The sequence below is a fragment of the Diabrotica virgifera genome, chromosome 8 (genome assembly GCF_917563875.1).
Source record: "Diabrotica virgifera virgifera chromosome 8, PGI_DIABVI_V3a".
Taxonomy (NCBI): Eukaryota; Metazoa; Arthropoda; class Insecta; order Coleoptera; family Chrysomelidae; genus Diabrotica; species Diabrotica virgifera.
Genome location: NC_065450.1, coordinates 42,761,837 through 42,781,419, shown reverse-complemented (window position 1 = coordinate 42,781,419; position 19,583 = coordinate 42,761,837). Strand labels below are relative to the sequence as shown.

Below are 19,583 nucleotides of genomic sequence, written 5' to 3'. Positions count from 1 at the left end.
TTTTATGTAGACGTATTTGTACTAAAAGTGCATAGAACTCACCCTAATGTAACCTGTACCCAGGGACTAATTCACCCATTTCTCAAAAACGCACCGCTTTAAATGGTAGTACTCCGCGGTTTTTTCATAAATAGATATCCATTGACGATATCAAATAATAAAACCCCGTTAACGTTGTAGTTCCTTTTAGATATCTTATTTTGAATATAATCAATAGCCTATTACGCTTTTATTAAAAAATCAAAATATTTATCTATAAAAGTTTTGGGACAATTTGTAGGTACATACATTTTAGAGAGTTTCTTGTAACATTTTAATTTTAAATTATATTTAACATTTTCAACACTCTCTTGTATTTGTACCTATATAATTTTGAAAATACCTGTTAAATATATCATTAATTTTATCTGAACCTCCCTTTATAAGTTACACCTAAATTTCACACTATCAGGTGTATCCTTAGCCCTAATAATAGAAAATAAATTTTCTATACAGTCTGAGGTTAGCCTTCTTGTAAAAAGAAATTGCAGGTAAACACCCTCTCATCGGGGTGAATGGAGGCAAAGTAATACACTTTTTAGAATTTTGTTCCATGCCATCAGGTATTTGCTGAGAATCCATTTTACCAAACCTATTTTATAAGACATTTTGTGTAAAAATACTAGCACAATTTACCAAGGTTAGCTAATTAATTATCCAAAAATTAACAAAATTAAATTTGTATGTTTAAGTTGAGAAAACTCAGCCGGCAGAGGCGCTAGGCGCAACGTGCTTCCAGTTTTCTGTGAGAGTTAGATGTATTATAGTCTCTAATGTATTTGGTGGTAGCAACAGGGATAGCAGGGATGAAGTATGTTTGACGATTCTCAAAAATTTATTACTAATGTCCAGTTGCACCAACAAATAAATGATTAAATTGGATTGCCCGTTTATTTTAAAATTGTCAAAAAACTGTCAAATTAAAAACCGAAATTTTAAGGATTCTCTCAAAACATAATACATTTTAACCTTTTTCGAAAGAAAATAAAAGTGTTCTGTTATTATATTTGATGGTAAAAAATTTCATATTTTTCGGGAGAATCGTTAAAATTTATTTTTTTAGTTGACAGTTTTTTGACAATTATTATATTTTAAAATTAACTGGCAATCCAAATAAAAAAATATCATAATAAAAATGTATACCATTTTTATTCAGTTGCAATGCGAAGCCAAAACCGTCTTAATTTTTACTTAGATTAGAGAGTGCAGCCAGCACTCTTATCGACGATTTCACCTCTTGTTAGAGGCTCTTCAGAGAATGCATAAGCTGCTTTCTCTAGTCCAGGTAAAATTTTTTCGACATATTCGTCCCCCATTGCAATTGACGTGAAGGTAGTAGGTGCGTAGCGGCATCTGCTAAATGAAAGACTAAGTTTTTCAACCTAATAAAAATATTTGTAAAATAAAATATTTTTAAAAGATTTTTAATTGAAAAACTTATTGGCCCATTTTCCTGGTATATAACACCTCCAAGGCTTCTACAAGATGCAAGCCAGATGGATGCTGCAGTGAAGACAAAAGGGAAGGAATTCTACACTATAGGCGAAATACACTCAAAATTAGGCGAAAAAATATGTGTCCTACAAAAAGGTTTTTTGGCGAAGAGCTCCCTTTTCAACATTACTAAACACTTGATTTTTTTTCTGTTGGTTAGTTAATATTTATATAATTTAACACACACGTTGTCCTAAAAATTGCATGGTCCGTTATTCTGGTCCTTCAATTAAATGCATATTTGAAATTCATGAAATTAAAAATCAATTTATTTTCTGCTATTAGCGCTGAGTTACACTGGTACAAAGTACAAGTACGCAAGTGAATAGCGTTGTTTACAGTGTGTTGGCAACGAACATAGACGCATAGGCCTTTTCATCACAAATACGGAAACCTGTTCATACCTGTTTTCTTTAGGGCATTGTTTTATTTGGATGAAAAATACACTAACCTATCACGTGATACCTTTGTCCTACAGTTACTAATAAAAAAAATTGTCTCCTGTGGTATTAACAACTTTTGAACGTAAGACCAAGACAACGTACCACACAATTTGTAGGACAATGTGGCTGTTAAATTATATAAATATTAACTAATCAACAGAAAAAAAATGAGGTGGTTAGTAATAATTTTTCATGACCTCGTTAATGATCCATGTTGAAAAGGGGGACTCTTTGGTAAAACCATGAATTTTGTAGGACAAATATTTTTCGGCTAATTTAGATAATTATCTTGAAAATTAATTACTTAACCTATAATTATATACTTTATTATTAATAAAGGTATAAACCTATAATTATCGAATTATAGGTTTATACCGATAATTTCCAACCTCTACTAGTTTCGTATCTTATTTCGCAACGTATTATCTATAGTTTCCATCTTTTGTTATTTTGCCGGGTATTAATTTCATTTTCGTTTTAAACAAATTCAAATCTGTGTTTAATTAAAATGTTTTTTTACAGATAATGGAAGATTTCAACCGTTATTTCGAAACTGCAAACTTGAATATATAAACCCTCACTTATTAGTCACTTTTAGAAACGTATCCATCCTGGTAAGTATCACCTATTTTTAATTATAATGTTATTTTTAATAATAGGGCAGTCTATGAGGGTATTTGGCTCCAAATCTCCGAATTCCGTCGTACTACATCGATTTACTTGATATTTTCACAGTAAGTAGGGAATAACTCAAAAATCAAAGTCTATCCTATACACTATGGCTCTTTTAGCTTGGGGGTGGAAAATTTTATGGTCAAAATAATCACGGAAGTGGCTAGAGAACCCAATTCTAAGCAAAAAATTTTCTATAATATTTTTTTGAAAACTCAATACTTTTTGAGTTATTCGTGGTTGAGAATTAGCCATTTCATTGAAAAAATGACACCTTTTCGGACGGATTTTTGAGATTACCTTAAAAACTATGTATCTAACTGAAAAACTACATAAAACAGTTTTGTAGCTTATAAAAAAAAACAAAGAGACTCATTTCTTCATGAATCTTCTAGTTCTAATACAAAAAGATATATGGTAGGTGAAAAGAGTTTGTTTTTTTTTTGTGCATGCTCAAATCGGTGTATTCAACTTGAAATCACAGAGAAATGTCGATTACATTCAAACTATTATATGAGTAATATTGTAGTTGTGTTGAGTAATATTGTAGTCTATATCAGTGATATTATATGAGTAATATTATATGTCGATTACATTCAAACTAAGCGAGATATGCTGCAAAAAAGTTGATGACTAATGTATTCTAAGAAAAAATGAGAAGTTTATTCTCATTTTTTCTTAGAATACATTAGTCATCAACTTTTTTGCAGCATATCTCGCTTAGTTTTTAAGGCTATGGGTACATAATTCGCAAATATTTTACGTGTATCCCTACTTTTTCTGTCTTTACACGGCAAATTACGCGTAGTAAAATTCACACTGGTATGGATATCTAAACATTACTAGAATGTCATTCTACTTGAAAATGTCATTATTAATTTCAAGAAATGGGTTTTGAATGATCTTGGATAACTGTTATTTTTATAATTGGAAATTATTAATTCAGTTAATAAATGTGATAATTTTTTCACTAACTATGTATTCAGTGATTGTAATAATTTATTTGTACAACAAAGACTAATACTCAATCGAGAAAAGAGGAAAAGTTTTAAAGTGATTTTTTAATAATATATTGTTATGGAACGCTTACAGTTTTGAACATCTTTAACAACAAAATACTTGGATCACAGAATATATTATCCTGATGTATTCTCTGCTTGGATCTTCCACAAATAATACACAATAAATAACTTTTTATTAAGTTCACGTCTTAAATCAATTATTTATCAAATACACTATATTTCAATAATATTTAATCAATAACTCAACATATTTCCGATGCAATGTCAAATATTTAAAATTGTCACTGATTGTCAGTGTCTGACTGACAATATATGCTGGCAATATTATATTCGGCTGAGTGCGTTGTAAGACAAAGATAGATTTGGAAAATATTACCACGGCATTGTGTTTATTTTTTTCGAATCCTGAAAAAACCAATAAATATTTTTGAAAAATTTAAACGCAGAATGAAAGACTAAATTATTACCGAGGGCCGAAAGTCCCTTAGAATAAATAAAAAGTTTATTTTGAATGATATATTTGAAATTAAAAATCACACTAAATTTTCTCTTAGTTTTTCACCCCTGTAACTTATTAAAATAAACATCATAGAAGTTCTCAGAGACTTTCGGCCCTCGCTAATAACGTGATCTTTCATTCTGCGTTTAAATTTTTCAAAAATACTTATTAGTTTTCTCAGGATTTGAAAAAAATGAATCCCCATTTGAATTGCATTGCAGCCGAAAATACGTACCGATCCTCTTAACCCCTCATCCACCAGATTTTAAATGCATCGTTTTCCTTCTACAATACCTTTTGTTATAGTGTTATTTCTGTGTTTAAATAGTTGTACGGGTTTAAAATTAATGATTTAAAAAAAAATAAGATTAAATTATAGAGCGCATTTTTAAATTTTCTTAAAAACCTTCTTTTTCACCAAGTAACTTGAAAATAATAAGAGATACGAAAAAAGATGCCATACAACAAGGTAGGGTTTTTTTAGATAAAAATTTTGTTTTTATTGTATCTCATCCTTTTCAAGTTACATGGAAAAAAAGGAAGATATTTAAGGAAATTTAAAAATGCGTTCTATAATTATTTGATCTTATTTTTGTCAAAAACCATTAATTTTAAACCCATTTAACTTTTTGAACATAGAAACACTATATTAAAAGGTATTGTAAAAGGAAGACGATGTATTTAAATTGTGGCGGATGAGCGGTTATACTTAATTTTTGCACGATTGATTATTTTTGACTGTTTACCGTGACAGATTTTACGTTAGTAGGTGACATTTACTAGCAACTCGACGGTAAGTAATCCAACTCGACGGTAAGTACTCCAACTCGACGGTAAGTAATTCACTTAACGTCGAGTTTAGTGCAGTCACTGGAGGTTTTCACCTCCGATTTCGTTGAACCTCCATCAATTTTCATGAAAATTAGTGAGTAATTAGAGGATACCTCAAGGAACAAAGGTGACATGAGGCAAACTTGCGCTTTTACCCTGGGGGTGGATGCCACCCCTTCTTGGGGGTGAAAATTATTTTATTAAAAATAATACCCTAAGTCGATAGATGGACAAATAATAAGAAAAATTTGTTATATAAAGTTATTAAAATAAGTCAACACTTTTTGAGTTATTAAAGACCAAAAATTTTATTTTTTCGTAAAAAAATGCATGTTTTAAATCGGTTTTCACATATAAACCAAAAACTATAAGCTTTTACAATAAAGTTATTGTTACTAAAATTGAAGATAATAAAAAATTGAATACATTTCTCACATAAAAAACTAAACTAATGGTAGTTCAAAGTGAGTTATTGGCAATTGAATGTGTATTTTCTTCGCCGAGTACTCAAATCTAAGTATTCAAGCTTAAATAACGGGAAAACGATGCAATGTATAAAATATTCCTGCTAAACATTTGCCAAAGTACTTCGGAATACCTATCAAATTAGCTCAGAAAAAGGTAATAGCGTCAAAATTAAGTAAGTTATAATGAAAATAAAAGAACCCTTTCGAATTTTTTAGGAAAAAGTGAAAAATAAAACATACGCTATTTCCACAAAAATTAAAATTTATAGTAATCCTTACAAAAACTTCTTTATATTAGCATAAGTAATGTTTTTGATTATTTTGACCGATTTAGAATGCATATTTTTGAAAAAAAAGTATAATTTAGAAAATCATAATTTTTAAAATTATTGTAATTCTCATATTCTTTTGATAATAACTTTAAAAATACTCAATATACGTAAAAAATTATATGTAACCTAATTTTAGTTGTTTCTATGCCAAATATTTTATCTCTTTTACTATTTCTTTAGGGTAAAAAATAACCGAGATAGAAACGTTTAAATCATAAATTTTGCTGTGGGAACCACGCAACCGGGGTCATTTAACCTTTTATTCTAAAAAAGTAAGGGGTTTAAAAGATTAGGTTTAACGTGCTTAAATAGTACTTGGAATTATCTTTCAAACAGTTTTTAGATGATCCTGATATCGTAAACAAGAACGGAGTTATTAAAAAAAAAACAATAACATTTTTTGGAAAAATTTTTAAAAGATAAATTTTGAAAACATTTTGGAGCATAAATCTTAACGCTATCAACATGTTCGGGGGCTCATTTAATAGATATTTTTAAGTACTTTGACAAATGTTTAATAAGTTTATGTTATAAAATGTACCAGTTTCCCGTTATTTCAGCTTGAATACTTAGAGTTTTTTACTCGCCGGAAAAAATATATATTCAATTACCTATAACTCACTTTCGGTTAAAACTAAAAGGTTTTTGTAGTAAAGGGTTTATTTTATTTCTTATTAGCTTCAATTTTGTTAATAATAACTTTTTTGTAAAAACTTACACTTTTTGAGTTATTGATGAAAAATTGGTTAAAAACGTGTATTTTTCTCAAGAAAAATTAAAATCTTTGATCTTTAATAACTCAAAAAGTTTTGATTTACTTTAATAACTTTATATAACGAATTTTGCTTGAAATTTATCCCTCTATCGAATTATGGGGTTATTTTCAATAAAATAATTTTCACCCGCGAGAAGGGGTGGCATCCACCCCCAGGGTAAAAGCGCAAGTTGGCACCATGTCACCTTTGTTCCTTGAGATATCCTCTAACCACTCACCAATTTTCATGCAAATCGATGGAAGTTCAACGAAATCGGAGGTAATAGCTCATATCCACCTTCAGTGACTCCACTAGTTAAAAAAATCTCTTAATTTTAATTTATTTTTTCAAAGAATAAAGAAAACTAACGAATTATTTATTAATATTGAAACTTATGGTACAATTTGTTAAATTATTTAATGAAATCCCACTTGTTTGCGCTGTGGTTTCACTTCTAACAGAAACTCCTGCAGATTCGCATACATTAGTAGTATCCAACATTTTTTCTCTTCAAATACGCGATCAAAGTTGAAAACTTGGAAATATCAATGCCATCATAAAGAAAAACGGTGAATTTAATCATTGAATATTCTGCCCAGAGGCATCCAGGAGCTTTCAACTGCATATGTCTTTGAACGAAATATGCCAATAGAGTCTTTTCTTCGATTCTTAAATTCTTGCCTTCGCACCATTTTTTAAAACTTTGGTAGGTATTTTGATAACAGATTTTGGATTTTTCGGGAATAATTGCGGAACACCCTTCTTCCCAAGCCCGTTCAATTTCTTCAAATTCACTTTCGCTCATATTTTAATTTATAATAATCAAAATTGTACTTAAAATTATTGACAACTAAATAAAAACTCAATTCTCCATTGTTGTTATGCACCCTAGTTACTACCTAACAACCAAAGTATCTATCTTGATAAAATGAATGAAACTAGTCAATATGACGAAAATGTTTAATTTTATAATTTATAATGGTATCAATCGTGCAAAAAACGTGTCGAACGTTAAGGGTAACCGATCTCAGACAATAATTGTCTTCGATCGGTATAAAACCCTTACCGTTCTCCATACTTAATATACTATTATTTTTCTTAAAATACATTAGTCATCAATTTTTTTGCAGCATATCTCGCTTATTTTGAATGTAATCGACATTCAATATTGCTCATTTTAAAGGTCTTCTCAAGTACTACAAAAAGTGTTGGTAGCATTATACACCTAAAATCGACCATTTCTCTGTTATTTCAAGTTGAATGCACCGATTTGAGCATGCATAAAAAAACAAACTCTTTTCACCTACCATATCTCTTTTTGTATTAAAACTAGAAGATTTATGAATGAACGAATCTCTTTGTTTTTTTATAAGCTACAAAATATTTTATATAGTTTTTTAGTTAGATGCATAGTATTCTCAAAAAACCGTTCGAAAAGGTGTTATGTTTCAATGAAAATGGCCAATTTTTAACCACGAATAACTTAAAAAGTAAGTATTGAGTTTTCAAAAAAAAACTATAGAACAATTTTTGCTTAGACTTAGGTTCTCTAGCCACTTCCGTGGTTATTTTAACCAAAAAAAATTCCACCCCCGAAATGGGGTGGGAACCGCCCACAAGATAAAAGCGCCATAGTATATAGAGTAAACTTTGAATTGGGAGATAAGTAGAAGCTATTTCCAAAATTTCATTAAAATCCATGCAGTAGGAGGAATTCGGAGGTATGGTTTGTTCAACAGTAAATGGTTAAATATAATTACTGCGGTCGTAAACATTATTAAATTTATCTGACCTGGCCCATTGTTAAGACCCACCCGGAGCGATAAGCAACTGAGGTAGACAGAGTTGGTCTTTTGACAATTACAATAATTATGACTAAAAAACCAAAAAAAAATTTGATGTAAAATATTTTGCTTTGCCTTATATACCCGAATAGAAATTAATGTTTTCAAATGAGTTTTAAAATAAATTAAATCTATTTTAATTGCTAAGATTATAGAAAAACAAACATTCAAACATTAATAATAATTTGTGGTTCTGAAAAGAACCGTTTTTTTAATAGTAGATTTGTAACCGTAACATTTGTAGATTTGATGAAAGTATCACTCCACACATAGTTCCGTTTCGCTATCGCTATCCTCATCTAAATTAATTATGATCGGTCCAATTATATTATGATGTACACGAACATATGAATTTTCTTTACCTATTACGTGTCGGACTGAATTTCTCCAACTATTTGGAAGAATATCATTGACACATTTTCTTATTAACTCTACAACAGTACTACTTACCGTTGGAGAAATATTTTGTGACCTCACGTTATATTCGTGCCACATATTATGTTCTATGGGATTAAACATACAATAATAGGGTGGGAGCCGCAGCACTGTATGTCCCATTTCCTCTACCAACGTATCACAAACATATACTTTTTTATAGAAAATGCCTTTAAAACTTCTAAAAGCTCTAATGTAGGTATGCGTTGCACTTCGTACAAGGTATAGACTTTTCGACGTATCAAGTCCTTATCGACTTCGTCCATACATTTGGTGGAACTGAAATCTTTACGTTTTTTTCTTGTTTCTATGGGGTTTGATGTAATTCTTTTTACTGTGGTCAGAGGTATTTTCGTCAAATCGCATATTTCACTCGTAGCGGAAGTTGTGTCAAGTCCTCTTTTAAGTAAGGTACTGTATATAGTTTTTACAATTTGCTTTGCATCTACAGATAAATGTTTCTTCTTTACCGGAACACTAGAAGAAGCCCCATTATTACTATCCCACGGACGCCACATAATGATAGAAAACGTAATGAATAAAATGAGTAATACTACTTAACACTTCCCGTGATACATAAAGACTAACAAATTTTATCAAGAAATCGTATTTTAATACTGGTTGGTTTTCAGTTCCATAAACTTATTATATAAATACCTGAAAACCACTTAAAAGGTGATTAAATAGCAACCCCGTCGCGCACTACCACCGAATTCGAAAAACCCTTTTAGCAGTACAGTTTCGTCAATATAAGCCTAATCTGTATTAATGAAATTATAATGAGTTTGGATTGTACGCAATTAAATCAACATTAAGAAATGAAGATTGACAAATTTTACCAGAAAACATATTTAAATTTTACCTGAAACCGGGCCTTTTATACTATTATCGGCTAATCCAGGATGTTTATAGTGGTAACTAATTGATCTTAACCATTTACTGTTTAACATACCATAATATCCATTCTTGCTCTCATTGACTGGCGTATAATTCGTTTCGAAGTTTTATTTCTGGAGAAAAACTTTTAATGAGGCCAAATTTCTGGTTACGCTTTCTTGGTTTCTATTACGTGCACACCAAGCCAATGTTGAATTAAAAAAGACACGGGGAGGTCTAAAATTTACTCCTCACTTTCTGTCTATTCAACGTGGGAAAATTCCAACGAAAACTTGGTCTCAATACTCACTTTATAGTATTGAGTCTTTTATTTAGCAGATGTCGCTAGGCACCTACTACCATCACGTTAGTTGCAATGCGGGGACTAGCTGGCTGAAGATTTTCACTTGGGTCAGAGATAAGCAAACATATGCCTCTCTGATGATGCCTCTAATAAGAGGCGAAATCGTCGATTAATGTGCTGATTTGCGCTCTTCGAACTAAGTGAAAATTAGGACAGTTTTGACTTCGCATTGCAACTAAATAAAAATTGTATATAGTTTTATTTTCTATTACTATTACCCCTATCGAGTCACTAGGTCGCTTTTCCGTTGGAATTTACCACGCTGTGCAGACGGGGTTGTGAATTGCAAATTTTTGAATTCCCTCTTGTCTTCTTTGCAGCATCCATCTGGCTTGCAATTTTTAGAAGCCATGCAGGTGTTACCAGGAAAATGGTCCAATAAGTCTTTCAATTAAATATCTTTTAGAAATATTTTTAAACGCTTTTCTTTAGTTCAATAGTTTGCGTCAAAACTTAATTTGACTGCCTTTTCTTCAATGCAAATGCATTAAAATTTGCAGACATATGCATTCGCGGGAACAATACACGAATAGTCAATACAAATTTGTTTATGTTTATTAATTGTTTAAATATGAAAACGATTTTAATGGAGAATGCTTAAATTCTCTTGTATTTTACAATGTATAAACTTGAAACTTTTACGGATTGTAGCTATTGATATGAACTATACATAATTTCACTTTTTAAACGGGCTCCACACTCTCGGCGAAATTACTTCGCCAAAGTGCCTCTCTACAGACTCGTTCTACTTCGCGAGGAACACATTCAAGCGGTGCGATACCGACAAAGATCCCTTTGACTCGGACGCGCCAGACCGACAGATTTCGGAAGGGCAAAGTTACACAAGGTGGCCGTCTACACTCTCGTACTTGTTGAATCTCGATCAACTTCGGCGAGAGTGTGGACGGCGTTTTAAGCCCGCACTTCACTCTCGCCGAAGTCGATCAAGGATCAACAAGTACGAGAGTGTAGACGGCCACCTTGTGTAACTTTGCCTAACCACGTTCTACTTCCGAAATCTGTCAGTCTGGTCAAAGAGATCTTTGTCGGTATCGCACTTCGAACGAGTGTGTAGAGAGAGTACTTCGGACTTCGGTCAACTTTGGCGAAGTAACTTCGTCGAGAGTGTGGAGCCCGTTTTACGTTAATTGTTTACGTTATGCTTCATAAATAAACAATAAAGTTTCAAATATTTTGTCAAATTTCAATATACCTAATACGAAACAAAACTTCAACCAAAACTCGAATTCAAAAAATTCGTATTTTTATCGTAGTCTTAGAAAAACCACCGGTAGAGACGTTTTGTGCTACAATTAGCATTAGAATTCGTTTTGGCGTATTAATTAATTAAACGCTTTTCTTTTCTTGCACTGTCACTTGACTGTCTTTCTTCAATGCAAATGACTAAAAATTGGGGACATATGCATTCGCGGATTATTTCCGCGAATGCATATGTCACACGAATAGTCAAAAAAAATTTATGTTTATTAATTGTTTAAATAAAAAAAACGATTTTAACGGAAAATGCTTAAATTCTCTTGTTTTTTACAATGAAGAAACTTGAAACTTTTACAGATTGTAGCTAATTATATGAACTATACATAAATTCACTTTTTACTTTAATTTTGTTCTGAAGCTATTTTCTTGTGGCATTTTTATAATCAAGTATATTCAAATGGGAAATAAGCCACAATTTTACCTAAAAATGATTTTATTAACGTTTCGACGCCCAAGTCGGGTGTCGTTGTCAAAATACAAAATAATTTTATATATTATTATAATAATACAAAATATTATTTTGTATTTTGACAACGACACCCGACTTGGGCGTCGAAACGTTAATAAAATCATTTTTAGGTAAAATTGTGGCTTATTTCCCATTTGAATATACTTGTTTACTTTAATTGTTTACGTTATGCTTTATAAATAAACAATAAAGTTTCAAATTTTTTACCGATTCCGACTACTTTTCATGTTTGTACATCATATTATGTTTTATTCATATTTTAACCTTTGTCGACATATTTAACCTTTGTCGTAACAGACGGCATAGGTACAATTGTACCTGTTATATATTTTCTTAAAAATTCCTTAATCTTAAGGGAAATCTTTGTTAGTTTTAAGATAATGTTATTTATTATTAGCATAATTGGTTAAAAATTGTTTAATATTGCAATAAATAAATAAAAATATTCGGCAATTTGTTCTTGTACGGATTTACAAAGATTAGAAGCCGCTTAAGTGACCCCTGTTATCTATCGTAAATTATTGAAATTACTGCAACAATGAACTTGGAAATAGTGGTCGTAAACAAATTCTAGGATGAGTAGCATTGTATTGTATTTTAATTGGAGACATAATAGATTTCATCCACATTTAGTTATTTGGTTTTGTCAATACGTGTATACTTAAAAATTATCATGAGTAATAATGATTCTAAATTTAGTTTACCGAAATGTCGACAACAGAGGTATACATAGAATAGAATCAACAAATAAAACTTGTGAGAGATGTGGAATATGGAGTATCTGCCCCTAATACGTGCAGCAATGTCTCGTGATCGTTTCTCATGCTAAGATTTATAAGATTTGACAACGAAAATACCCGCCAATCACGCAAAAAAGCCGATAAGGCTGCACTCATACGAGATACCTGGATAATGCTGAATAAAAATGTGCACCAAGGCTACAAACCATCAAAATGCATAACCATAGATGAACAATTGTTTCCGTTTAGAGGCCGCACACAATTTACACAATATATACACTATTTACACTATACATGGTATTTTGGGTTTGTAATCTATCAAATCCCCTACAAATTCACCTTTATATTTGAAAAACAGCAAATGGTTCCCGACAAATGGTTCTGGGCGAAATATTATCACTGATAACTTTTTACCAGTTTTGAACTAGCTAAAGTCTAGAATTCATGTCACCATGAGGTTAGTGGGCTCAATTGGAAAAAATAAGAGATTTCTACTCATCAATATGCAAGCAAGCAAGAAAATAGCTATTTTTTCCACAAATCTTGCATACAATCATGAATGCTCTTATTTGCTAGAGAAAAACAAAGCAATAGGTAGTGTTACTCTCGTCCATGCATAATATAACAGGACAAGTAGCCGGATTGCGTATTGGAGTATTAGAGTAAAACTAAAGGGATGTTGATACCATGGATAAAATGCTGGGTGAGTATCCGGTCAAACGTCTAACATTGCTTTGGCTCTTGGCCTTTTTTATAATATGATTGACGTCACTGGCCTAGCATCCTACATTATATCGAGATCGAGAGCACAATCCATTACAGAAAACAAAGGACCAACGCAAGAAGTTTTTCAAGGATCTTTCTAAAGATCTTTGTCTTGCTGTAGATACTCTGCCTCACAGCATTCGTGGATATACTCCAATAACCGGAAGTTGCCATGTTTGTCAAAACGAACAGAAAAACAACCTAAAACGAGAAAAAGTTGTGTAGTATGTTTTCTACCTATGTGCGACACACATTCTTTGTCTAAAACGACATGTATGTGTTGCGAACATCCACACTAACATTCGTTTTGTATTTTGGTTCAAATAAACTATCATTTAAATACAAAATGTATTGATATTTTATAACATTCATTTAAAAAAAAATACAAGGTACAAATGTACCTATACCGTCGTTTATGGGGGTAGGAACAATTTAAGCCCCCTGCTGGGAACTGAATAAATATTTCTTTGCTATATTTGGCTGACGTAATCTACTGGATAAATGTAAAGATGTTACAAAATTTCAAGTCTCTATCTCTTTAACAAAAAAAGTTATCACAATTTGAAAACTCAAAAGTTACAATTTTACCTATGCCGCCCGACAAAGGTTAATAAACATGACGATATATTTTAATGTTTGAAAAGTGTAAGACTAAAAAGTAAAGAATAAAAAAATACGAAAAAGAAAGAAAAAAAATTATAAAAACTCAACTAAAAAGCAAAAAATAAAAAAATTGAAAAAATCTAACACATAAGAAAAGCGTGTGGCGAAAACCGTTTATTCGATGAAGACGCGCCACGCTTTTCTTTGACGAATGTGTCAGATTTTTTTATTTTTTTTTTATTTTTGGCTTTTTAGTTGATTTTTTTTATAATATTTTTAATTTTAGTCACTCGTAACTAAAGAAAAGCGTTTCTTAAAAAAATTTTTTTATTGAATATTTTTATTAGAATGAAAAACTTTGACTGGTATTTTGCAGATGCCGCTAGGCACCTACTACCATCAGGTTAGTTGCAATTCGGGGACTTGCTGGCTGAAGATTTTCACTTGGGTCAGAGGGTAATAAGACGTGAAAATCGTCGATTAATGTGCTGGTTTGCGCTCTCTGAACTAAGTGAAAATTAGAACAGTTTTGGCTTGGCATTACAACTGAATAAAAATGGAATATATTTTTATTTTTATTTAATACAAAAGAATTAGGCTTAAAACGAAATCAATATTGACTTTACATTTACATTAAGGGGAACGGAGCAAATTTCAAAATTTTGACGCATGTCAAAATTTTCAATCTGTTTTAAATGTATTCATTTTTTTCGAATCCTGAGAAAACTATTTAAACGTATTTTTGAAAAATTTAAACGCAGAATGAAATACTACTTTATTACCGAGGGGCGAAAGTCCCTTAGAAGAAATAAAATGATTCTTTTGAATGAAATATTTGCAATTAAAAATTACACTAATAGTACATTGTTTACCGGGTAGGAAAAGCTTAACATTCCTGGACGACTGTGAAGATTGCTAAGTCGAGGCGCAAGCCGAGACTTAGCAACACAGAGTCCAGGAATGTGGCTTTTCCTACGAGGTAAACATACTATTTTTCCGCAAATCGTTTAAAATTCGACAGATATTGATTGATTTAAAAAAAACGCGATAATTTTATTCCCAAATAAATGGTTCTTTGAAATTCCTAATAAAATTACTTGGGTTACTATGGAAACGTATTGAGGTTGAATTGTCAAACTTGACGCTTATAAATTTAATTGCTGGTGTTCTCGAAAGTAAAATGATAAGTGATGATGAAATTTCCATTCCTGGGACTCCTCCAGAGCTGGTTGAGGCAGTGAATACTGCTTCATTAGAATTATTGCCAAAGAAATCAAGAGAAAAGTACGAAAATGCATACAGACGTTTTATGGATTATCGCATGAGTAAAAATACGAGTTCTTTCTCAGAAAATGTTGTAATGGCATACTTCCTAGACCTTTGTTTAAAGATGAAATCTTCAACATTATGGGCCAATTATTCAATGCTGAAGTCAACCCTTGCACTTAAACACAATGTAGATATATCTACATACTCAAAACTTCGTTCTTTATTGAAACGGCAAGCGCAAGGTTATAGGGCAAAGAAATCTAAGATTTTAACGAAGGAAGAAATTGAAAAATTTATCCAGGAAGCTCCAGATAAAGAAAATTTAATGATTAAGGTAATTTACAAGGTTTTAATAGCAATGTGTTTTCTATCATTTATGTAGAACACTAACAACTGTACGGAAATATCATTTCCTTACAGTAAGGAAATGACATTTCCTTACAGTAAGGAAGTCCTGACTTTTTCTTCAAGAAATTTTGACAGGAATGTCAAAATTGCCTGGCGATTTGCGGAAAATTTTCTTTGTATTGTCACCACTGTAACTTATTTAAATAAACATTATAGCAGTTTTCAGGGACTTTCGGCCCTCGGTAATAATGTAATCTTCATTTTGCGTTTAAAGTTTTCGAAAATATTTATTAGTTTTTTCAGGATTCGAAAATAGTTATTTTCCTAACAAGTGCAGAAAGTCATTCTTTTCCGCACGCGACTGCAGTTTGCCGAACGACGCGAAGCGGGAGTTCGGCAAGCAGTCGAGTGCGGAAAAGAGACTTTCTGCAAGAGTTAGGAACAATATTTTTTCTAAGAGTCTTTAAAAAATTACCAAAATTAATTTAATTAATATGAAAATACATACACAAATTAATTCTTTGACAAGGTTGTCAAAATCAAACTTTCAATATAATTAGTTAGCATCACGACGATCTTGGTTTCCATGACGATGATTCAAAACGACTGTTATTGTCTACCGATTTGACTTTCGAATATTATGTCAAAATAATTTTATTTCATCGAATTGTCGCGTTAATTTCATTAAAACAGGAACACAATAAGATATATTTGAAATAAATTAGTAAATAATATCTAAATATTAGTTTATTGCATGTATTATAATTACTTTAAGGCCATATTAACATATCTAAATTAACACGCGTGCGGAAAAGTAAAAACCGCGTGCGGAAAAGTAACACGCGTGCGGAAAAGTGAAACTTTCTAAACTAAAATGCGTGCGCGAAAGTAGACCTTTTTGCACGCTCGTAGAAAAAAATGAATACATGTAAAACACATTGAACATTTTGACATGCGTCAAAATTTTGCATTTTGCTCCGTTCCCCTTAAATTTATATTTCAGAATCCAGGGTGGACTTTTCCCCATGGTGCTAAATTACATACCAGATGCATCGAATTGGGACTGTACAAATTGTTGGGTACACCGACACCTCAATGCCAAAATGGACAGTGGTCTTCCAGACTCCCATCCTGTGTACCAACAACTATTTTAACTAATTTTACAGGTGAAATAAACCATCGAGGCTTTTTTTAATACACCTTAAGAGTTTTTAGTTTGTAGTTCTTAAAAGTTAGTAGATAATGAATTTTTATAAAGATTGGTCTCTTTTCAAGGGCTCAGTTCCATATTAGTAAATTTACTAATGTCCTGTGAACTTTCTCTTCCTTCTTCCTTTAGTAGCACTACAACCCGGGGTGGGTCTTGGCTGACTACTGACTGCATAACTCGCTTCCATCTAAAACGTAGTGATGTTGAAAAAGTAACTTTTCGTTACAAAGTACTCGTTACTTACGAATACCGAAAGTAACGATTACTATACAGAGAGGCAAATCGTTACTTTGATTACTTTGATTACTATGAATACTTCGTTACTTCGTACCAATCGTATCAGAGCTAGTAACGACTATTGTATCTACTTTGATTACTTTGATTACTTTGATTACTTTGATTACTTTGATTACTTTGATTACTTTGATTACTTTGATTACTTTGATTACTTTGATTACTTTGATTACTTTGATTACTTTGATTACTTTGATTACTTTGATTACTTTGATTACTTTGATTACTTTGATTACTTTGATTACTTTGATTACTTTGATTACTCTGATTATTTCGTTACTTCATACCACTCGTATTAGAGCGAGTAACGACTATTGTATCTACTTTGATTACTTTGATTACTCTTATTCATACTTCGTAAAAGTCGTTATTATATCGGAATACCTATACAAAATACCTATCTACTGAGAAATACGATTCTCGATATGATTAAAGGTATTCAAATACAAAAGTAACAAAAGTAATCATAGTAATCAAATCATTTTTATCCCTTAAACAGATTGGTGAAGGTCGTTGTTATATCGGAATACCTATACAAACCTACCTACTGAGAAATACGATTCTCGATATGATTACCGGTACTCAAATGCAAAAGTGACAAAAGTAATCATAGGAATCAAATCATTTTTATCTCTTAAACAGATCGGTTTAGGTCGTTGTTATATCGGAATACCTATACAAAATGCCTAACTACTGAGAAATACGATTCTCGATATGATTACCGGTACTCAATTACAAAAGTAACAAATGTAATCATAGTAATCAAAGTAACGAATACTGTAAATGATTACTTTATACAAAATACCTACCTACTGAGAAATAGGATTCTCGATATGATTACCGCTACTTAATCAAAGTAATCTTAAGTAGTAAGTAAGCTTAAGTAATCAAAGTAACGAATACTGTAAGTGTAAATGATTACTTTATACAAAAGTAACGATTTGTAACGATTACTCGAAAGTAACTATAATCAACATCACTACTAAAACGGTCGTCCATGAGAGTTGAGTCAGTGGGTAGCCTCATTGATCTTAAATCTGACATCTGACCATATATTGTCTCTCCACTGCAGTCGTGGGCGTCCTAAGGGCCTTCTCCTTGTCGGGGTTTCCTCCCAGACTAAGTTGGCAAGGCAGTTATTGGGCAGCTTGTGGACATAGCCTGTACATCTTAGGCGTAGGCATTTAATTTCTTGGAAGACGACATTAGCGATATATTCTACTTAAACTTTATTCACATTAGCTATGCAGAAGATGTAAATATTAGTTGACAGAGCTGTCGTCATCAGCAACATAGAGACGGCTATTTCGTTCAGTTTTTGAATAGTTTTGGATAACAGTTACTTGTATAATAGCGTAAATTATTCAAAGAGTGTATGCGTAAAATTTCGGGCAAGTGCTTTTTAAATTCATTCATTTTTTTTTCGAATCCTGAGAAAACTAATAAGTATTATTGAAACATTACACACAGTAAAAGATTGCATTACTGCTGAGGGTCGAAAGGTCCTAAAAGCTTCTATAATGTTTTATTTTAATAAGTTACAGGTGTCAACAAGAGAAAATTGAGTTTGATTTTTAATTTTAAATATCTCGTTTAAAAGAAACTTTTTCTTTATTCTAAGGGACTTTAGGCCCTCGGTAATAATGTAAACTTTCATTCTGCTTTTAAATTTCTCAAAAATATTTATTAGTTTTTACAGGATTCGAAAAATGAATGCATTTAAAAAGGCTGGAAATTTTGCGTCTCCGATCTTAATTTAATTAATAGGATTAGTTTTTCACTATCTATGTATTTATCTATTGCAATAATTTATATACTATACAATAAAAACTAATAATTGAGAAAAGGGAAAAAGTAATACAGTGATTTCAATAATACATTTTTACCATCGAACAAGTGGATAAATTTTGAACATCTTTAACAACTAAAATCGTTGTTTACACGCCCTGCATCGCTTATTTAAATTTAGTATAGTTTCGGTATTTATTCTGATTCGGTATTGGTTAGTATTCGGGTCGTGATAGGGTTCCATCACCCTTTTGATGATTTTCTGTCAAAACATCTGAGATTCCTTTCCATTGCTTTTGTTAATGTCCACATCTCACACCCATACCCATACATCAGCACCGCTCTAATCACTCTTTTATATAAGTATCCTGATTTTTGTGTTGGTATTAGGCTCTTGGATTTAATAGTAATATGGAGGCTATACATACCTACATCTGTTTACAACCTAAATTTTACCTGTTACCTCTTCTGTCATATCGTTATCTGCGGTGATTGTCGCCCCGAGATATTTAAAACGCTCCACTCTTTCAAAGTTAGATAGGTCAGTTGTTACATTTTGCTCTATTCTATATCGTCTCTTTTTTAGTTTTCTCTTCATTGACCATAATACCTGTTTTTGTGCATCTATCTCTATTTTTTTCACTGCCATTGTATTCCACATCTGATCCCTCTATTTTTATACTGTCGTATGCTTGTCGAAAGTCTTTGAAGATATTATGGGATGGTTTTATTAAATTGACAATCTT

General features: G+C 31.6%; 1 protein-coding gene across 1 annotated transcript in view; it reads left to right on the top strand.

Moving 5' to 3' along the window:
- LOC126890535 (locomotion-related protein Hikaru genki) overlaps positions 1-19,583 on the top strand; it is a 97,041-nt gene that overhangs the window by 46,239 nt on the left and 31,219 nt on the right. Inside the window, exons 3-4 of the mRNA XM_050659539.1 lie at positions 2,499-2,590; positions 16,549-16,711. Coding sequence (XP_050515496.1) covers positions 2,499-2,590; positions 16,549-16,711 — 255 coding nt within the window. The remainder of the gene's footprint in view (positions 1-2,498; positions 2,591-16,548; positions 16,712-19,583) is intronic.